Genomic DNA, 22882 nt, shown 5'->3' with positions numbered 1-22882 from the left:
GTCCAGGGGTAGGCAACCTTGGCTCTTTGACTCAGGAATTCTGGGAGTTGAAGTCCATGAGTCATAAAAGAGCCAAGGTTGCCTACACCTGACCTAGTCCTTTCTTTTTAACCAGTGAGACTGAAATAAATGCAATCTGCAAATTGATCTGAAAAGAGTTTATGAAAATCCAACAGACATTTCAAAATCAGAACTTAGGAAAATGCGCCTCCTTACCCTGAGGCTTCCTCTGGTTCCATACACAGCGCTGACTACCTACAAGCTGTAAGTATTTTCCCCTCCCCACCTACCCAGTTCGTCTTGTGAAGGAAGACATTGGCCCGTGATAACGGTGGTAGGGCAAAATGGCCCTGGTCCCCACTGCTCCCCTTCACTGACAAGGAGTTCTGGATCACCAAGCAACATATTTTGCACCTGACGGCAGCTTGTAGGACAACTCTTGTGTTGTCCCATTGCTACGAGCAGGCTAAGAATAACAGAGTCTATGCTTCCTCTCAATTTGATTTCCATGACCACCTTGGTGGTTCTGCTAAATGTTCTAGGGGCCAGAGTTTTCCCAGCGTGCGAGAAGCCATCACAAATGTCCAGGGTAAGGTAGCAGCTCCCTCTTTAGCTTGAAGCTCCATCGCGCGGGAGACCTTCTGGGGTTCTTTTAAGTTGCTTGGCTATGATTCATCCTCCTCTTCGGGCTCCTGTTCCTCTTCAGGTTCATCCTGAGTTTTGGGTTCATCTTGAGTTTCGGGTTTATCCTGAGTTTCGGGTTTATCCTGAGTTTCGGGTTCAGGTTTATCCTCAGGTTCATCCTCCGCACTGCCTAATTCCTCAGGGCTGGCTTTTGATAGGCTGACCTTGCTGCCAATGTCTGAGCCACTAGGCATCTCACTTCCTTGTTGAGCCCACATGTCAGAGTAGAGGCCCCCTTTATTGAGCAGTTGATCATGCCTGCAAAATGCAGCAGAAGTTAATTCAGAAGGCTCCCCAGAAAGCACATCCCTCACTTACGTTGCTCTGGACTTTCGCAGCGGAACTTCCCCAACACTGTATCACGTATCTGTATCCCACAGCACACTACCCACCCTCCTGTAAAGCCCGTCCTTTTGTCACAAGCTGTGACAGCTTTCCCAGTCTGGAAATTTGTCAGCGGGTTTGGTGATGGAGGGGATAAGCAGGAAATCTAGGGAGTTACAAGAAGAGCTCAACCTCTCCTCCTCCAAGCTCTTCTCCATCCTTGGAATAGGAGGAAGGTATGTCAGAATGGTGACAGATTTTATTTTCCTGGGCTCCAAGATCACTGCAGACGGGGACTGCAGCCAAGAAATTAAAAAGAAGCTTGCTCCTGGGGAGGAAAGCCCCGGCAAATCTAGACAGCACACTAAAAAGCAGAGACATCACCCTGCCAACAAAAGTGTGTATAGTCAAGGCCACGGTTTTCCCAGTTGCAGTGTATGGCTGTGAAAGTTGGACCATAAGAAAGGCTGAGCGCCAAAGAATTGAGGCCTTTGAACTATGGTGCTGGAGAAGACTCCTGCGAGTCCCTTGGACTGCAAGGCGATCAAACCGGTCAATCCTAGAGGAGATCAACCCTGACTGCTCTTTAGAAGGCCAAATCCTGAAGCTAAAACTCAAATACTTTGGCCACCTAATGAGAAGGAAGGACTCACTGGAGAAGAGCCTAATGCTGGGAAAGATTGAGGGTAATAGAAGAAAGGGATGACAGAGAATGAGGTGGCTGGATGGAGTCACTGAAGCAGTGGGCGTGAGCTTAAATGGACTCCAGAAGATGGTAGAGGACAGGAAGGCCTGGAGGAACGTTGTCCATAGGGTCGCGATGGGTCGGACACGACTTCGCAACTAACAACAAACATGTCAGAATGACAATCACTGCCTCGGAGCAATCCTCTTACCTTGCCTTGGGAGTGAGGCCAGTAAAGTCACTGCCCTCACATGGGGATAGCAATTACCTGTGCTTGCTGGTCTCTGGAGAGCAAAGGGCAGGGAAGGGAAAGGCAGCTCTCTTCTCTGCACCCTGCCCTGCTTCTCCCCTCCCTTCCCTCCACCCAGACCAGTGCAGATCTTTCACCTCTCCTGTTGCTATCACATGCAAAAAGAGGCAGGGGGGGTCCTTTGATAGACTGAAACCGATCCACACACTGGGGCTTCAGAAGGAGATTTTCACATGGAAAAATCCCAACAAATGGGTTTCACTTGCGGCCTCTATTGAAGTATGTGTGTGTGGGGTGTGTGTGTGTGGAATCAATGCCCAGAAAACAGCACCATGATTTGGATGGGGGATAAATAAGGATGGTGCTGAGCAGGGTTGACGTATAATTTGTATTTGGGGCTAATACTCCACTTCTGATTTGACGGTCTCAAACTAACCTTTTGGCAAAGTAACCTATGGTAGTATTAGAAGCAACAACAATAATTGTCCTATTGCCATGACTCCACTGTTTTATTTTAAAATGGGGAAATCCATACTTCTGTTAATACTGGTTTGGTGGGAAGTAAAGTGGGGAGAATATAGGGCAGACATGTCAAACTCGCGATGTCACATGACATCACGGAACTTTCCCCCCATTGCTGGCAATGGGGTGGGCACGGTTTCCTTGTTGACGTGTCTGGCCCACGGGCTGGCAGGTTGACACCCCTGATATAGGGGTTCACTTCCTCTTTTCCTGGAAATTGGCTTTCTAAACACGAGAAAAGCGGTTGTCACGGTCTCTTTAAATCTCTGAGTTTTTTACATTTGTTTACCTTCCACGCTCTACCACACAGCCGTCCCGGATAACAAGAATATGATCAGCCTTAACTATGGTTGATAACCTATAAAGGACAAACAATTATTACTTAGAAGTCAGTGTGTAAAGTTTGACAGCTGTCATTAACATACAATACATGACATGTACACAGTTTGTCATCTCAGATGTAATCTGTCTCTGGGGAAAGAACTATACAAGGATGATGCCATCACAAAATGTTTTTAAGAGTGGTAGATGTACAACATAGCAACAGCAATAGCACTTAGAATTATATACTGCTTCACAGTGCTTTTACAGCCCTCTCTAACTGGTTTACAGAGTCAGCATATTGCCCCCAACAACGTGGATCCTTATTTTACTGACCTTGGGAAGATGGAAAGCTGAGTTAATTTTGAACTGGTCAGGACTGGACTCCTAGCAGTGGGCAGAGTTAGCCTGCAATACTAACCACTGCGCCACCTCAGCTCAGTGTAATGAGTAGAATATTTAATATTCAGCAAGGCTATCTTAAGATGTCCAGAACAATATTGGATTTCTAGCCATTCCAGATCCTATGGTGCTAATTCAGCCACGTGTAAGAGCATTCAGGTGTGAGCCCTGACTGTCCATAATTTTTGTCTTCGTAACTGGCGGCCCCCAGGGGGAGGGCATTCTCCGTGGGTGCGCCAGACCTGTGGAACCGTTTACCGGTGGAGCTCCGGACGGCTCCCGACCTTCGCTCCTTCCGACGTGACCTAAAAACATATTTATTTGAACAAGCCGGCCTGGTCTGATGGGTTTAGGGGTATTTTAACGTTTTGTAATTTATTAAACTGGGCTATTGTATTTAATATTTTTTTTTAATTTTTATATATTGTATTTTATTGTATTGCCCTGTACACCACCCTGAGTCCTTCGGGAGAAGGGCGGTATAAAAATAAAATAAAATAAAATAAATAAATAAATAACCTTCATGACTAATATCTTGAGAAAAGGGGAGAGCAGCAGCAAATTGGTGAAAAGCCAAGGAAATCACCAGAGGTTACCTGGTGATTTCCTGTGATGCAGGATGCAACAAAGACGAAGCAAAAGAATACAACTCAATATAAGGGGCCTTTGGCAATTCTCTGCTAAACTGTGTTTCTTAAGGGCAGGACTCATCCCTGAGGTAAATTCCTCTGTGATGCCCTGTCCAGATGCTCTGGAATCTAATCGTAATATAGGAAAAAGGTAAAATAGAAAGCAGACACCCGCACGTATCTCTTGGATACATATAATTCAAACTGTCACAGTCCATTTATGAGAAATTCTCTAAAATTCTCTTCCCCTTTGACGAAAATTCTAGTCAAAGGGGAAGTCTTAATTTAATTCTATTTTAATTGTATTTATTTGTATTGTTTTAATTCGCCCTGTAAACCGCCCTGAGTCCTTCGGGAATAGGGCGGTATATAAAATCAATGAAAGAGAAAGAAAGAAAGAAAGAAAGAAAGAAAGAAAGAAAGAAAGAAAGAAAGAAAGAAAGAAAGAAAGAGAAAATTCTTACTCACCAAACAGAATGAGAATCGATAGAAACAAGCACAAAAGTCAAGGCAAGTGTTTGACCCTCTTTGCGGAAGGAGAAGAGTTTTCCTTTAGCTAGGGTTATGCTTAAAACCTCTTATTTAAACTCCTATGAAATGACAATTCATCTTACCTGTGGGCCACAATAATGGTGGTGCGATTGGCACATACTTTAGCCAGCGATGACTGGATTTTTCTCTCCGTTTTAGTGTCCAGTGCTGATGTTGCCTGTAAGAGTCAGCACATTGTAGCAGAGCAAAGTGGGGCGGTGGGATATAGAAGAAGGTAATGGACTCTGAACCTCCTTTTTAGTGTCAAGTCACTGCCATATTAGTACCTATAAGCAACCCATATTGTTTTGGTACCATGGTAAAGGGCTGAGAGATGCTCTTTGTAGTTCTCTATTATTGTTATTGTGGGGAGAACTACTCAGGAACAGGTTATAAATGGTGTGGGGAACAGGGAAGAAAAACATAGTTGTAAAGACAGAATTTGTGATATTGTCCTCCTCCCAAATGCTCCCAGAATTCAGGTTTTGTTTAAAAAAAAAAAGGCACGGAAGGGTAAAATGCAAAGGTAACTTGGATGTGGGAAACAAAGAGATAAAAGTACAAGTAATACTTGATTTATGACCAGTCCCTTAACGACTTTTCAAAGTTATGATGGACCTTCCTGGAAGTACCTATGATCCAAATTTAAAGTTCTGAGGGTTGTCCCCCCGCCCCCGGCCCATCATGACTGCACTTTGGGTGCTTAGCAACAGGGCCACATTGATGGCTGTTTGCAGCATCTTAGTTACGTAACCTTTTACATTGGTTTTGCAAAAAAAAAAAAACCCCAAACCCAGCATTTATTTAGCAAATCCATGCTCATAGTGAAGCACTGGTTCACTTAATGACTGTGGTGTTTGTTTAATGCTTGTTGCAAAAAAGGTCATAAAATTGGGTCAATCATGTGGGTGATCATCATGAGTTACAATCATGATGGACAGGCTTCATTACCCTTGTAACTCAAAGACTACTTGTATACTTGCCACACACACGGTTGCAATGTGGAATGCTTCTAGCCAGGATTCCAGCCAATTGTGTGCTTTTCTAGGCTACTCCACGGGATATTAAACTTGATTCTTCTGTTCTCCCCTCATCAAATATTCCATATCCAATAGTTTGTTCTCTCTAATGAATGGATGGGCCTTCTCTGGGACTGAGACAGATATTAAGATAATACTTCTCCCCCGTTACCTCATCAAATAAGATGATGTCAGGGTTCTTCAAGATAGTGCGGGCAATAGCAACTCGCTGTTTTTCCCCACCACTCAGCTTCAGACCTCGCTCACCAACCTGCGTATCATAACCTTTCAGGAATAAGCACAGAGGAAAGTAAAACAATATGTATTGCTAAGCACATTTGATTTGTGCTTAGATTGTAAGCTGCACTGAGTCTTCGGGATATAAATGGGATTAAAATAAATAAATAAAATAAAAAATAAAAAAGGAAAGCCTCTGAGATACAAATTGCTGCTTTCTGCTAACTATGTATGTGTACACTTTGAGAGCAAGCAACTAAATTTAATTTTTAATGTGTGCCATTGTGCCCACAGTAAAAAATGTCAATAAAGGTTATCTATCTATCTATCTATCTATCTATCTATCTATCTATCTATCTATCTATCTATCTATCTATCTATCTATCTATCTATCCATCCATCCATCCATCCATCCATCCATCCATCCATCCATCCATCCATCTATCTATCTATCTATCTATCTATCTATCTATCTATCTATCTATCTATCTATCTATGTAATTGGGCACAGCATTTTAAATCTTTATGTCTATTTCTAGCAGCAGTAGCACCATCCAGGTTTACTAACAAAGAATATTTGGTGTTGCAGTAGACATTCTTAAAAATTCCATCATTTCCTAAGCAGGTCACTTAAAAATATGAAAAGGAAATAGGATGGCTTTGCAAACTGGGACATGGAGGCCAATCTCATTTCTCTCACTAGTCAAGATCTCATTCATCAAATGGTCTTAATGGACTGGTGGGATAGGGTGAGGCCCCTCAATTTTGGCAACTGTTGGTCAACTTTTCCCATCTGACTTCTCAGATAGGCCAACCCACAACATCCATACCCACAGTAAATGGGCTGGATAAAAATGATAGGAATTACTGTTCAACACACAGAGCCTGGTTACTTGAAGGACCACCTGTCTCTCCTATTATCTGCTCAACTGGTTCAATCCAACAGGGCTGGCGTGCTGTGGGTTCCTTCGAACAAATGGCGCCACTTAATGGGACCTGAAAGCCTGCCAGCTCTACTGCAGTGTCTGCCCTCTAGAATGAATTTCCCTGGAGATCAGAGTAACTCCCACCCTGATGGTATTCTGGATGGTCTTAAAAGACCTATCAAGCTTTGGTTTTAGGCTGGAATAGTTGGAGCATCTTGTAGAATTTACACATTGGCTGAGTTTGCCAACTTATTGTTTTTTAAACTGGATTGAATATTGTTGTTGGCTTTTATTTTGTGAGCCACTCAAAGTTGACGGCATTTAGGTGATGTACAAGTCAAACAAACAAACAAACAAACAAATAATAAAGGCTCATTTACAGTAGATTAGTTCAGATAAGAACAAAGGGAGTGCCAAATCAGATTATTGGTCCACACAGATCAAGAACAGTCCTGCTCCCCCACCGCACAGCATCTCAAAATGTAGATTGCTACTATTTGCACAGACCTACAGACTTGTCAATGGCTTCAGTTTGGAATCTTTCCCTACTGCAGAAATTAAGGGCTGAATCTGAGTCCTGTGCTCAACTATCAAGCAGACCATCCCAGGATAATCACATGAGATCTCACAACGGTACAGGGGGTAGAATACAAGATTTATGGCAAACTGGTAGATGAAGTAGAGGAAGTCCTTACCATCAGGGAATGTGAGGATGCGATCATGGATATTAGCAGTCATGGCAGCCTCCATAACCTCTTCATTGGTAGCATCAATACGACCATATCGGATGTTGTTGCAAATGGTATCATTGAAAAGGACAGTGTCCTGAGGCACTACACCAATATGGGAACGCACGGAGACCTGCTTTGCCTGTGGATGTGAGCAGATGGAGGATGAAGTGAGAAACTGTAGTTTCACCTAGGTTATGGCTTAGAATATAGATGTCATTTTCACACACACACCAGTCTGATGGATAGTTGGCTTCAGGATAAAGGCTAAAGTCACTATCAGGGCTTCCCATTCTGCACTGAGGCGAGGGAACCCCAAATGACACCAATTCGGAAAGCCCAGAGTACTACAATTCAGAGAGTTGGCATTTCAAAGCAGCCTTCCCCAACCACGTACTCTTTTTATGGGCTGAAAGTGAAGGTCCAATCGATCTGGAAGGTATCTGTTTGAAGTAAGCCCCGCTTAAGATAACCTGAACATTCTCCGAATACTTCAATCCTTAATGTTCTCAGCTTGCAGAATGCATTGTATGACTATTGTCTCAGCCCAGCTTCATAATAACCTTCGGGGCAGTAGCTCACCTTTTTTTAGTCGCTTTGATGAATACAAGGGGAGGCAGAAAACGAAGGAATGCAAATGACTGCTGCTTTTTTTTCTGTCTACTGCAGGCACTTTGAACCAGAAACCATCCCAAACAATGGATACTGGACAGGCTCAATCATCTCTGGGGAGTTTCATTATTATACGACAAATTCTGTGGAAAATGGCTTGACTAGCAAGATTAAAAAATGCCCGTGGGACACTGTGTGGTGAACATGTACACTGTAGGAAATTATGTATCTTTTAACTAGCCTCAACTATTTTTGTCCTCTTATCTCTAGATGCCATTTTATCCATATCTCATTCCATTGCTTCCTAGACATTGATTCCAGTAACCAGAACAGATCTGATAAACGAGATAGATCCTTAAGGAAAGGTATAACCACAGGGAGTAATGGAGAGAAAATTAAGAGGATGGATCTGTAGAATCAGAATAAGAACAGACACCAAACAGCTCTAGCAGACATGAAAGAACCAGCTGTCCTGTGATACCCTCCCACGCTGATCTCCCAAAGACTATGGGCCATCTAACAATCTCCCTCAGATACCCCGTAGTCCTTTCCCAGGGAGCTTGGGTGGCCCCAGGAGAAGTGGAGGCCTGCTGAGCACAAACCTTTAATCTACCTTTAAATGGAATCATATGTCTGTTGCTGTGGCAATAAACATGAACAAGCAATAAGCAGCTGGGTTGTGTCATTAAGTCTTGAGGAGCTCTGAGAGGAGAAGCATAAGAGGGTATATAACACATGCAAAAGGTTATGCCAACTTGGTTCTATCAATGGGATCACACCGTATAGCAGGGGTATGGCGCCTCTGGACCTCAGAGTATTCTTAATAGACATCTTTTGCCACTGGACAGGGCCACTCGGAGTTACAGTTTTCACTTGTACAGCCATTCATCTTCTGGACCGTAAAGCAGGGGTAACCAAAATATTCCCCTATTTTTACTTTGACTTCACATAGACAGAATGCACGTGAGAGATAAAACTACCTACGGTATATAACTTTCTTGTCGAACGAATTCTTGTCAAACAATGGTTCCTCACCTCCCCGACTTTAAACCGCTCCTGTGCTGTTATCCCTTTTGTGTGATCAAAAACTCCTCAGTACCTAGGCTTGTTTTCCTCTGACAGATTGCATTTCTTTACATTTGTGCTGTCAGAGGCAGATTTTTTTCCCCGCCCTCAAATCTATTTATCCTAACATTGCATGGTATTTCCTAGCTGTTTAATTAGCATTTTGATGTAAAATTCTTCAAAAAAAATCTCCAACTGCTTTAATCATCTCAAACAATTTGGCGTACTGAGAGTCTTGATCAGTTAAAAACACCAGTCTCAATAGAGATCCCAGAAGGACATATTGAGCTATATTCCTCTGCTGACTGCTCCCAACACAGTAATGCTGAGAAGTGCACAGAAGCCGTGGCAAGTAAGGTTAGGCTGAAACTCGCAATTTATTCTAGACAAGATTTTGGGATACATTTCCCGTCCTCCTCCCACCCCGCTCCTTTTTAAATGAACCTTCTCCATGCCTTTATCCAGGATGGGTGTGTTGTGATTCAGGGTCAGCCTGTGGGTTCGGCAGTTGGGTCGGACGAATCAGAGGAGGAGGGAGGTGTTGAAGACCTTGCTGAGGGGGTTGAAGATCTTGCTGATGATAGCCCTCAGGCAGGCCCCTCCCACTTGGTCACCATGGAGACCCAGCTGTGTGAGCCTGACAGTGTGGATGAAGATGATCCACAGCTGGCCCTGTTCAAGGACGCCCGACGCAGGAGGCAGTCAAGTAGGAGTAAACAGAGGAAGGCTGTGGGGCTTCTCGGAAGGAGGCAGAGAGAGGCCACGCCCTGAACTCTTTATAAAGGGAATGTTTGGGGAGGGCTGGTTTGCTGAAAGCAACTGCTCAGATAGTGTTTCAAAGCTCCTATATCTTGGTACGTGTCTTGTTTGTTTTTGTAATAAATTTGGCAGACGTATTCCAGCCTCTTGCCGTTTATAAAGGGGTTGCCTTTCTGCAGGGCCGGTAGCAGGCTGGTACAGAACAGGGTGAGCCTTCTATTATCAATACTTCCCAGTGGGTTTGTTACCAGGTTTGCCTGGTGCGCCAGTTGCGGCCCTATTTAGACCGGGATGCCTTGCGTACAGTCACTCATGCGCACATGACCTCTCGGTTAGACTACTGCAATGCTTTCTACATGGGGCTGCCCTTGAGGACCACTCGGAGGCTCCAACAGGTGCAGAATGCAGCCGCGCGAGTTGTGTTGGGGGTCTCCCGATACTCCCATGTTACACCTTTGCTCTGTGAGCTGCATTGGCTTCCTGTTGCCTTCCGGGTGAGATTCAAGGTGCTGGTGATGACCTATAAAGCCCTACATGGCATGGGTCCGGAGTACCTAAGGGAGCACCTGCGGCCGGCGTCAACTTCCCTCCGCCCAGTGCGCTCCCACAGAGAGGGCCTCCTCAGGGTGCCACCGGTCAGAGAATGCCAATTGATGGCCCCCAGGGGGAGGGCGTTCTCTGTGGACGCGCCAGATCTTTGGAACCGTTTACCGGTTGAGCTCCGGATGGCTCCCGACCTGCGCTCCTTCCGACGTGATCTAAAACCTTATTTATTTGAACAAGCCGGCCTGGCCTGATGGGTTTGGGGTTTTAATTACTGTTTTAATTAATTTATTGTATTCAGGCACAATTGTTTAATTTGTTTTTAACTTTTGTATTTTGTATTTTTGGTATTTATTGCCCTGTACACCGCCCTGAGTCCTTCGGGAGAAGGGCGGTATACAAATTAAATTAAATAAATAAATTAAATAAATACCTTAGAGATATCCTGCCCATCTATTCGTATGCAGCCTCCCCACACGTCATAAAAGCGGAATAGTAGGCGGACAATGGTACTTTTTCCTGACCCAGAGGGTCCCACCTGGAGGGAAAGGGAGAGAGAGCAAAGTGTCCCTATGAATTAATCCTATGGGAAGAAATGGAAAGTAGGGAGGCTAAAGTTTCAACATTTGTTTTTGGCCCCTTGCTTAGGGCCTGTCACCAGTCCTACCAGATGGGAGACAAAAGAAAGTACTGTACGATTACAGTAGATAATTGCTCGCAGCAGAGCCATTTCTATTTCCTTACCAGTGCTAGAGTTTGTCCAGGCATTACGGTAAAGGAAACATCATGTAAAATTTCCTTTCTGTGTGGAGAACAACAAAAGAGAGCGGTCAGCCATCTTTCAAACTTCACTGCTCTCCTGAAGCAACCTAGTGAGACCTCCCACCCACGGTGCCCTCCTCTGTTCCAGAGACAGACTTCCTCCAGTTTGCTGGGGACGCGGCGGAATAGTTTGAATAACAATGACCATGGTTGCTCCACAGAAGCAACCTAGGTTAAGAGGGTTAAGAGACAGATAAAAGAAAGGTTTTTGAACTACTTTACCAATTCCCCAAGCAACTATTCTCACTTGTCATAATTCAGAAGGGAAATACAAAACATGTTTTTTACTGAGCTTTTATCTCATCCAGAGTTGGAAAGCTTTAATGAGACTCATATTTTCACCATCATTATCCTAGACTGTTCAACCCTTCTTTCTCAGATTTAACATGCACCATTGTCACCATCAATACTTTTTCCTTCTCTACTTACCCATCCGTGTAGCCAAAATGGACATTTTCAAATTCCACACGTCCTGCAAGAAATCGAAGATCTCCAGCCCCTGGTTCGTCCTTCACCTACAAGTTAAAAACATCTGTAACATCTCCTGTATTAAGATCCTGACTAGCTAAGTTGGCAGAGGAAGGAAGATTTGCCCCAGTGGCCAAGAAGTTGCTCTTGGAAGCCATTTATAGTACAGAGATGCCATTCCTGAGGTAAGCACAAAATTCAGTTTGTAGCAGTTCCAATAATAAAAGCTAGATAGCAGATGATAACAAAGGTTTCTTTGGGAAGTCCTGGACAGTTGCCACCACCGTACAAAAGTCTGATCTGGAACCTCACATTTGTACGTTCCAGAGACACACACTGGAGAGGGTCAGTTAGAGATTCTAATGGTAACATATCTCATTGCCAGCGTTATGACTAAAAATTATCAGTCTGAAAATGGAAAATGCCATTTGGCTCCTGGCCAACTCAAATCTGGCTATTTAAAAAAATATAGTTACAATAGTGGCCAAACTAAGGTACATCCTGAAAGTTAATCAGGTTCTCTCCAATTTGTGTCCATCATTGATGCAGAGACTTCCAGCTCCTAGAACTTTCAACTAGGAGGTTCAGGCCACTTTTGGAATGTAGTCCCAAAGCAGTTTGTTTATTTATTTATTTATTTATTTATTTATTTATTTATTTATTTATTATAATTTTTATACCGCCCTTCTCCCGAAGGACTCAGGGCAATAAATATTAAAAAACAAAGTACAAAAGTTAAAAAATAATTAAATATTATGCCCGATATATACAATAATTAAAAACCATGTTAAGACCCCAACCCCCAAACCCATCAAACCAGGCCAGATTGCTCAAATAAATAAGTTTTTAGATCCCGCCGGAAGGAGTGAAGGTCGGGGGCCATCCGGAGCTCGATGGAGCTTCCACAGGTCTGGTGCGCCCACAGAGAACGCCCTCCCCCTAGGGGCCACCAGTCGACATTCTTTGATCGGAGGCACCCTGAGGAGGCCCTCTCTGTGGGAGCGCACTGGACGGAGGGAGGTTGACGCTGGCCGCAGGTGTTGCCGTAGGTAATCCAGACCCATGCCATGTAGGGCTTTGTAAGTCATTACCAACACCTTGAATCTCACCCGGAGGGCAACCGGCAGCCAATGCAGCTCGCGGAGCAAAGGTGTAACATGGGAGTATCAGGAGACCTATTGCCCTGTACACCGCCCTGAGTCCTTCGGGAGAAGGGCGGTATAAAAATATAATAAATAAAATAAATAAAATATAATAAATAAACACAACTCGCGCGGCTGCATTCTGAGTGGCATCAGGTTGGGAAAGGCTAAATTAAACTGCCATCACTAAGTAGTGCCATCACGGGATGTCTTTAAGGACTGCTTTATTTAGTGACAGAAATTCCAGTCCCAGATAGGGTCATTACGCAACAATTACCTGTTGTTTATAATCTATGGGTTATAATGCACAAGGAAGGGAAAAGAAACTGATCCACTATAATCTGATGCACAGATTCTTCACAGGTATGATCTGCCTTACCTCCTGTTCCTCACTGAAGAGCTCAAACATATTCTCCATGTCAATAAATGAGGACTGGATCATTCTGGAAAGAAAAAGCAGAAGCTCCATTGCACCAAAGTAACCAAGTTATGAAGGTTTCAGAAAAGTAAATGGAGTGAAGCAGACAAATACTTATATTCAAATACAGCAATCTTTTGTACCTTAAGCCTGAACACAAACCCCATCACACCCAGAGCTTTAACACATGTTCACCTAGTAAATCATCTCACACCTTTTTAAAAATATCTTTGATAGGAGAAGTGTAAAGGAGAGGGCAACTTAAATGATTACAAGCAACAAACTTTTTTTTTATGAAATAGACATATAATTCCCACAGCTGCATTTTATTTTTTAAGTCTGACCTCAGCTTTCTAGGCATGAGAAATTTTAATAATTCCTTTCATTGCTGGATTTGTAGAATTATTCATGCAAAAGGAATTAATATAAGAAAATATGTGTACTTGAATAAAACATAATATATTACTTAATACCTTTCTATGACATGATTACTTTTCAATAACTAACTTTTGATAACTAGTTATCCAACTTTATATTTTGTTAATTATCAAGATTTTTCCTCATGTTGATTAAACAATGAGCCCAGTGTAAAAAAAAGCTGAAATTGCATACAAGGGAAACATTCATTTGTACTTAAATTGTCTTTTAACTCAAGGCAAGGATCCAACCTTGCTTGCAATATACTGTATTCTGATGAGCTTCCTTTCCTACAAGATTAACAAACTCTGTTATTGTATTCTTAAATTTTAAAATAAAGTCTGTATTTCAGCAATTAGACTAATTCTTCTTTTACCTCAGGCATTTCAGAAATGGATACATTTCTATTTGCTGTCAGTCTCTGTGAAAGTGTTAGACAAATGCTATTCACAAGAGTCATGATGGGCACAAAACAGACTGCTACCAACTGCCAGGTAATCTGAAGTACGGTAGATTAGCAACATTTTTCATTCAGCTTTTGTCTTTAGAGTAATGGTGGGGAAACATTGCTGGAAAGGGTGTTTTTTTTAGTAGGGTGAACGTAACAAGAGTTGCTTGTTTTGTGAGCTGGGTGGCTATATAAATTTGTCAACAAAAACAAAAAGCCTGAATGCATCCTGAATTCTTACACCGTTCCCTCTAAGGTGCTCATCTAACCCGGTCCCCGTTGACAGTTCTGTTTATTCCTGGTACAGGTATTATTATTAAAGGTAAAGGTAAAGGTCCCCCCGCACATGTGTGCTAGTCGTTTCCAACTCTAGGGGCCGGTGCTCATCTCCGTTTCAAAGCCGAAGAGCCACCGCTTGTCTGAGGACGTCTCCGTGGTCTTGTGGCCGGCATGACTAGATGCCAAAGGTGCACGGAACGCTGTTACCTTCCCACTGTAGTGGTCCCTATTTTTCTACTTGCATTTTTTACGTGCTTTCGAACTGCTAGGTTGGCAGAAGCTGGGACGAGTAACAGGCGCTCACTTTGTTACGCGGCACTCGGGATTCGACCCGCCAAACTGCCGACCTTCTGATCGGCAAGCTACATTCAGATTAATAGTTCTTTTCTTGTTATAAGGAAATTGAAATCTGAGAAATAAGATATGCTGCTCTGATTGGAGCAGGCTGTAAAGCAAATAACAGTATAAACCCAGTTTACCTCTCCAAGTTCATCTACCCACTTCTCTTTGTATCACCCCCAAATGGCTAATAAATATACAAAAAAGTAGCCTAGCAATGAAATTACCTGTAATATGTGCCGAACCAATTCAGTGGAGTATACAGCTGAATAATGTATGTGCCAAAGAGAACATAATCGCCCACCTGGAGGAAATAGAAAGAATAAATCCATTTTTGCAATAACAATTGTTCCTTCCATACATCGAATGGGGAGTTTTCAAATGCAGATTCACATGATGAATCCTGAAGGTCAAGTGTCCAAGAACCCTATTAGCTCTACTTTCCTTGTCTTTTGTTCAATGAAAGTGACATTTTTAACTTAAGCAGAGGATTATAAGTTTGAGATATTCGACATTTTAAAAAATCAAGAGAAAATGTCCTATTTATGTTCAGAGAATAGAAATTCAAACATCAAATGTTCTATTGAAGCAGAGTGATTGACCTGAGATGAAAGCATGTGCAAATATATACATTTCTGCTCTGTGTTCATTAAAAAAAGAATAAGCCCCCCTTTGAATGTATAAGCCTATTACAGAATGACTTACATATCTTCCACTAATCCAGCCTTGAAGTAAGAGGTCCAGAACAAGACTTCAGAGGCTGAGTTCTTTGTAGATCAAGGTAAGACAATTTTTCTGTCTTCTCCTCCCATCAATTAAATGGTAGATTTCCGTGTGTTCCAACACGGAGCTAATTTGAAGGACCAAGATTCATATTTGGGGCAGTTTAATGCATTGCCTTTCTATATATGATCAAAGCTACACCTCTCAATCTGTTGTCAATACATATGCGGATAAATATGAAAGAAAAAGGATAAAGCAAACATTTCCCTTGCTTATCAAATCCATATGGCAGCCTAAGGAAGGAAGGGAGGGAGGGAGGGAGGGAGGGAGGGAGGGAGGGAGGGAGGAAGGTATTTACCAGTTAAATCAACCTTAAGTTTTTGTTCTAAATCTTTTAGATTGCAGATGGAGGTTATATGTCTCATATTAGGGAACAGTTTAGGCTAGCAATTTTTTCCCCGCTTGCTACTTTTCTCTGTGAAGAAATTTGAGAAAAATAGAGGAAATGTGTGAATTTTCATCTAGAGCTGAGGTGTAAATTAAAATTCCAGTGACACTCAGGCTATAGTCTAACACAGTGATGGAGAACCTTTTAGAGACCGAGTGCCCAAACCGCAACCCCAAACCCACTTATTTATCGCAAAGTGCCAGGGCCGCCTCAGCATTGTGGTGCCCTCGGGAGGTGGGGGGGCAGGTGGAGCATGGCCCACTGGGCGGGTGAGGCTGCGGTGGTCATGGCAGACTGGGTGGGCACGGCTGGGGTGGGCATGACTACCTTGATGTTGTTCATGTGGGGGATGCCCGTGAGGGCTGGGCAGGATTGGGGGAGATCCATGGATCTCTGGTGGGTGGGGCGGTGGGCAAGAGGCTTTTCCTGCAGGGTGAGGCAGGGGGTAGGGTGGGGGTGCTATTGCTGCAGGGCAAGGCAAGGCGAGGCAGGGGCGACTGCTGCCTGACACCGTCGGCCTCCGCACACAGAGGCCAGCGAGCGCATGGGGGCGTGCTCTACCACCTCTACTCGAGCTTGCTAGCCGGCCGCTTCGCCTCCTTTGTGATGGGCGGGGCTGTTGCTCCAGGTGCCAGCCGTGGTCTAATGGACCTGCCTGAGATGCCGGCGCCCTGAGTGACGCCTCTGGCACGCGTGCCATAGGTTCGCCATCACTGGTCTAACACAAGTGGAAACCAGGTTGAAAATTATTCATGCATGGAAGTAAAGACCTTTTAACTTTGTACACTACTTAGAGTCATGTAAGTGAGATGAGCGGCTATGTAAGTAAATAGGTAAATAAGACAGATGCTGTAAGCAACTCCAACCCAGCATGGTCAAAGATCAGATCCCAGAAGAAGCACAGGTTACAAGAAGTACCACTTACTAATGTTTTTCAGAGGGTGGGGAGGAGAAGTAAAATAATTCCTTCCTGGAACCCCAAATGACATTTCAGACTAGGCTGATGGTGAAACTGTTATACCTGCAGCATTCCCTGCAGCAAAAATTAATTGCAGCAACCTGGTTCAGTAATTCCCAGGTTTTTAATTTTGTTTTAATTAGCCTTTAATCAAGTTCAGTTTGCCTGTAATTCATACCTGACACCTTTTTCCTTTAGATGTGAAAGTGCTAGCCATCTTACATTTTTATGGCTTCACTTTGCCATTACCTCCTCTGATTTTAAGAAGTGCCTCCTGTCCCTCAGATTGGACTCCATGTGGGGAGTTTGTTTTCACATCTGGAGTACAAACCCCAAACATCCTGATCTCTTTCTTCTGATGTTTGTGGAAACCAGCTCCCATTTGGTGAGGCCCAACCCACTCTTCTGCTTAGATCTCTTAATTGGTGACAAATCTTTTCCAGCTTGGCCTCTTGTTTACAATAGCTTTTGTTCTCAGAGGTCCCATTCTCCAGTTGGTTTGGTTTTAATCTTCTCCACCCTGGGCTACCCATTTTTCTCAGCATGACCAGAGACTTACCTTCAGATCTCACTGTCTTAAATTCAGAAAACAGTAGTTTATAGAATACTACAAAGGCTTTTGTCCATCGGCCATCATGTCTCACAACTAAATTTAAAGACATTCAGCCAGTGGTGGGATTCAGCCGGTTCGCACCAGTTTGGCAGAACCGGTAGCTAATTTTTTGTTGCCCAGGCCCAGAATGGACTTCTGGAAGCGGCATCCACACAGAGAACCGGTTGTTCACATATTTGAATCCCACCACTGCATTCAGCAACTTCTTCCATATTTTTGTCTGGCAAGTTCTTCCACCTATTTAATTACTAGAATCTTCCTGCTTCTCATGGGACTCTGTACCTCATTGCAAGAGTTCTAGTAAGTATTATGCAGAGAAACCTGGAGCTGCTGTATTTCCAGGAGCAATTTCATGAATGTCCAGTTTGCAAATGTCATTTGCAAGCAGAAATGTGTGGAACAGCTCAGTGTTCCACTACAGAAATTTCTAAAACATTACTAAATTTTGTAAAGGTGTGTTGAAATGGTCTAAAAAACTTTTTAACTCATGGCAAATCATTCACAAAGCCTGATGCTTCATCTGGAGGGGCCTCAACAGTAAGGATGAGTTGTAGACTGGTTCTTGTTTCAGATTCTCCATACAGAGAGAAACCCAAACCACCTACAGCATGCAGTCAGCGAGAACTTACATTGAGCTTTTTCTTTGTCACATAAGAAGCACATAGGAGGGATCCAGCCAGCAGCCCCACACCAATCACCAGATTCTGTGTCTGATTTAACAGGCCCAGAGATGCATTCACTTTCCATTCTGCAACCTACCAAAAGAAAAGGAAAAAAATATATCAAGAGCTGTACAAAGCAATCCTGAAAAACTCTACAATCCACAGAAATTGTTCCAACAGAATTTGTACCCTAGCCTCTACATAACAGACCAATGAGGCATCCAGGAATGGATAAGTTATGTTTTCTTTGTCCTACTACCAAACAATTTAGATCAGCCAACTAATGCTTTTCTAGAATATTTCTCTCCTCTGGATATACTGATTCTCCTATTTATAGGACAGAACTAATTAAACTTATAAAGGGCCTTTTTGAGTCTATCCAAACTCTCCACAACAGAAAATCCTGCCATGGCTTTGCTTGACTATGTCTGCACAGTTTGGGCAGCATCTGAGCAGCTAAAGGTAGTCCTCAACTTACTACTATTTGTTTAGTGATCGTTCGAAGTTACAATGGCACTGAAAAAAGTGACTTATGACGGTTTTTCACACAACCATTGAAGCATCCCCGTAGTCATGTGATCAGATGCGTGGCAAATGGTTCATATTTATGATGGTTGCAATGTCCTGCGGTCATGTGATCACTTTTTGAGACCTCTGACAAACAAGGTCAATGGGGAAACCAGACTCGCTTAACAACTTAGTAACTTAACTGCAGCGATTCATTTAACAACTGGCAAGGAAAGTCATAAAATGAGGCAACGTTCACTTAAGAACTGAAATTTGGGACTCAGTTGTGATCGTTAAGTCGAGGACTACCTACTATTTACTAGCAGATGGAGGGAATAATCTTTAACAAACATGTCAGTGTTACAAAATCCCAGGAAACCTCTCCGGTTTGCCGTGTCTTAATTTCCCTTGTTATGATGTTCTTACTGATTCCTTTTCTAGATGCTTATGTGCAACACTTTCCACATCTTTCCCCAAGAAAATGGAATTATTTTTTCCCTTCCAAATTACTGCACGTATGAACACAAACACAGGAGTATGGAGATAATGGATAGATAGATAGATAGATAGATAGATAGATAGATAGATAGATAGATAGATAGATAGATAGATAGATAGACAGACAGACAGACAGACAGACCTCTCTCCCTCCGTCTCTGCTAATACTGAAGGGAAACAGACTAACAAAAAAACCCCAATAGTGTTTTATAACAGACATGAAAGAAACAAATCCAAACATTGCATAAAGATCCTTCTATACCTGATACTTCATAATGGCATCATTGAAGCGTCTAGCCTCATAGTCCTCTGCGTTGTAATACTTCACCTGCAACAAACCAAACCAGGGACTGGTCAGTACAAAAATGACGTTCCCTACTCTTAAGTCACCCAACTTTCATTCTAAGTTAACTCTTGACAAACAAGATATATTCACTGAACCTGGGTGGGGTGGTGGTGGTGGTGATGAGCGTTAGATCAAAGTGGAAAGCTCTTCCTCCTCTAAGCAAAAACCTGAAACTGAAGCAATTTCAAGCAATGCAGGGGGAAAAAGTCAGCCCGAATGGTTTGCTGCTAACTCCTTGTACTCCCTATTCCCACCCATCAGTTATGGTCAGTGGGGGCCCTAGGTACCGTTTCAAAGTTGAGAAGGGAGTCAACAGCTCGAGCCTTGGCATCATTGTCACGAAGATTCATATCACGGCGGTACTTTGTTCGCCACTCAGTCAGTATTATAGTCAATGCTACATGGAAAAAGACAGGCCAACTATCACTATAGCCAATTCACACAGGCTTATCAGAAATATCTTCTGATTCTTCCCATTTCAACTCATAACCAAGACTATTCAAAAAGTGGCAAAAAGAAAAGCATTATTTATTAATTATTTCTTTTACCCTGATAAAGATAGCTGAACAACAAATAAGCAGTGGTATCTCCGATATAAAAAGATAAAGGTAAAGGTTCCCCCGCACATGCGTGCTAGTCGTTTCCGACTCTAGGGGCCGGTGCTCATCTCCATTTCAAAGCCGAAGAGCCAGTGCTTGTCTGAGGACGTCTCCGTGGTCATGTGGCCGGCATGACTAGACGCCAAAGGCACACGGAGCACTGTTACCTTCCCACCGTAGTGGTCCCTATTTTTCTACTTGCATTTTTACGTGCTTTCAAACTGCTAGGTTGGCAGAAGCTGGGATGAGTAACGCGCTCACTGTTACACGGCACTCGGGATTCGACCCGCCAAACTGCCGACCTTCTGATCGACAAGCTCAGCGTCCTAACCCACTGAGCCACCACGTCCCCACATTTCTGATATAGGGATGTGCAAATTGTTCTGATCTTGAAATAGGTATCCCTTTGTACCAAATTCTATCTTGAGTTCAAGAGAAAATGAGACATTTTCTCTAACTTTGCCTGAGTGTTCAACTATCCATTTTTTTAAATAAAGAAAACCCTATAACTATGGAGGCTTAGACTATGTTAATTAATAAAACAGGAATGTTCCACTTCTGCAGTCAATAGTATGAGATAGTTCAGTAAAGAAGGTGGGGCTGAGGGCAAGTAACAAGATAAGAAAAAGATTGCTTTTTTCCTTAAAAACAAGAGTTTAGACAAGAAAATGATTGCTCCTTGTTTATTTTTAAAAACGTATTTGCTCTGGGAAAGTCAATGTTAATGTTATGATATTGTCCCTGACTTTTTTCCTTTTGGGGCAGATTTCCAAAAATTATGTTACTTGCGTTGCAGATAGCCAATTGCAAAAGTATTCCATGCATATGCAACAGACATAAATTGCCGGCCAAATGTCTGTTTTTGATGTTGTTCTACTTTTATGATCTATTCAGAAGCCAATGCATTGTAGCCACTACTTGTTGCTGCACTCATGTTGTTTGCGCAAGGCACACTAAGGATGCCATTGTGTGAAATGGGGATTTAATTTGAGCCAAGTTTTTTTTAGATTTGCTGGTCAAGTAGCAATGAACTACTCCTGCACCTTTTTTTGTGGCTGTTGGATGAAATACAGAAAGTCATGGGCACCTTTCATTTACATTTCTCATTGTTTCCTATGTTTGCACAGTCGTAAGGTTTTTGACTTTTGTCCCATATGAAGAAAATCCATTAAAGCACTTTAAACAAGCATTCTGAATGGGACAGTTTTATTTTAAGATAAGAACAAAACCTTTCTCCTCCCCATTTTGTTCATTTTCCTCATTTTGTTTCCATTTCCCATTTAGGAATGAGAGTAGCTAAATGGGGCCTTCTACTCTGACTGGCGAAAGAGGATTTCATGCAAGCTTACCAAATATGCTTTATACATATAATTTGCAGAGACACAATTAATTTAAAGGTTGGACCAAGAGAAAATTTCTCATGTTTCTCCAAAAGAGAGCAAAGTATTGGTGGCTGAAGGACAAAGTTTTGAAAATTCCTTGGGGTTGGGGGAGAGAAATAGTGAACTCCATAGCAGGCAGGCCAACAACATTATGACATTATTCAGGGACGTAAGAGCGTTTCATGGAGATTAAGTTTTGTGGCAACTTTAGTAACCTTATGGCTTATATTTCATTTGGTTTTCCCTTCATTTTTCAGCATTTTACTTGGTGACTTTTGGGGCTTTATGGGCCACATGCTGCTCATGGATTACTTACCCCTATTTTAATCATATCAGAATCAACAAGACCATTTAGTCATGCCTATTTTAAGTCCTACTGTGTTAAATTAGTCTCCCAAAGGCCAGAGCTTGAATCTATCTCAATGCAAAGTTAGCTTATTGTCTGAGATTTGCATAAGATACTTTATGTCAGATCACAGCAAAAAAAGGATGCCTGTATGTCTGTCATACTACCTGTATAGCTTCACTTCCTTTGTAGATGAGATCTGAGAGGAGTAGAAGAGATACATAATTCCTCCTCAGGGCAGCTGAAGGTCAAAGTATTTCACCCTGGGTGTCATTTACCTTGCTAAAAAGAGATCCTGCTTGTTTAGCAATGTAATGCCTATTCAAAGAGCAATTTGGATCAGTGTCCCAGCAGGAGCAAAGTGTTAAAATCCCTTTTAATTATCTAGGTTGGGAACTGGATCAGGACTGAGTCATCGGCTCTTTTTCTAAAATAGCCTCTCCTCCAAATATCTTGGCACTGTAACTCCAGAGGACCCAGCTATTCTGACAGTTGGCCTTCGTGGCTGGAAATTCTGGGTTATAATTTCATTAATCAGGAAAAAAAAGCATTAAGTGGGGGGAAGGCTTTTATTCAATTATAATGCCCAATTCCCTTAGGTCAGTACCATAGGCTTCATTCTGAAGACAACGGAAACCTTTCTCTTGCCCCCCCCCCACACTGCTGCCCCTGGCATCAAAACACTCACTGAGGTAAAGGCTCATGCAGAGGAAGATGATGAGGCCGAACCAGCCGCTGAAGGTTACGGCGAAATACACAATAGCAATTACAATGTCAGCCACGGTGGGTAAGATGCTGAATATGATGTAACTGTAGGATGAGAGGGTGGGAAACTAAGGTCACACAGTGTACATTAAACGCCCCTTCCAAAGCTCCTCTCCCCCGACTGGGGTCAGAAGGAGAAGAGCTGACTGCAGGAATCCCTGCCAACCATTCAACCCTGATGGATTCCCACCAGTCAAGACATATCCACATACCTGAGTAAGTTGTTGATGCTGCTAGTGCCTCGGTCAACACTGCGTAACACCTCCCCTGTCTTGCGCTCCAGGTGCCAGCGAAGAGACAGATTATGGAGATGCCGGAGGAGCTCTACCTGGACTTCGCGGCTGGTGAACTGTTGCACGCGGATCCACAGAAAAGTGCGCACATTGCTAATGAAGCCAGTTGTTCCTACAGCAAGCACGTGTGTGTTTTTTTCAGTGCATGTGCTTTTGTTTCAGAGGAAAACCT

At 42.9% G+C, this 22882-nt stretch overlaps 1 protein-coding gene across 2 annotated transcripts in view; it reads right to left on the bottom strand.

The window, feature by feature from the left end:
- Positions 1-143: 143 nt before the first annotated feature.
- Positions 144-22882, bottom strand: part of ABCB6 (ATP binding cassette subfamily B member 6 (LAN blood group)) — a 44346-nt gene continuing 21607 nt past the window's right edge. For both annotated transcript variants that reach the window (XM_083348149.1, XM_083348148.1), the window contains exons 6-20: positions 22630-22822; positions 22341-22462; positions 19613-19722; positions 19242-19307; positions 17942-18067; positions 14798-14874; positions 13049-13112; positions 11489-11574; positions 10982-11039; positions 10671-10775; positions 7226-7400; positions 5540-5652; positions 4432-4526; positions 2755-2823; positions 144-942 (exon numbers count right to left, since the gene is read on the bottom strand). In XM_083348149.1, the coding sequence (XP_083204275.1) occupies positions 666-942; positions 2755-2823; positions 4432-4526; positions 5540-5652; positions 7226-7400; positions 10671-10775; positions 10982-11039; positions 11489-11574; positions 13049-13112; positions 14798-14874; positions 17942-18067; positions 19242-19307; positions 19613-19722; positions 22341-22462; positions 22630-22822 (1736 nt within the window). In that variant the 3' untranslated portion in view covers positions 144-665. The remainder of the gene's footprint in view (positions 943-2754; positions 2824-4431; positions 4527-5539; positions 5653-7225; positions 7401-10670; positions 10776-10981; positions 11040-11488; positions 11575-13048; positions 13113-14797; positions 14875-17941; positions 18068-19241; positions 19308-19612; positions 19723-22340; positions 22463-22629; positions 22823-22882) is intronic.

This window comes from Vipera ursinii (assembly GCF_947247035.1).
Source record: "Vipera ursinii genome assembly, chromosome: 1".
NCBI lineage: Eukaryota > Metazoa > Chordata > Lepidosauria > Squamata > Viperidae > Vipera > Vipera ursinii.
The sequence above is the reverse complement of the archived record's forward strand: the minus strand, read 5'-3'. Positions and strand labels throughout refer to the sequence as shown.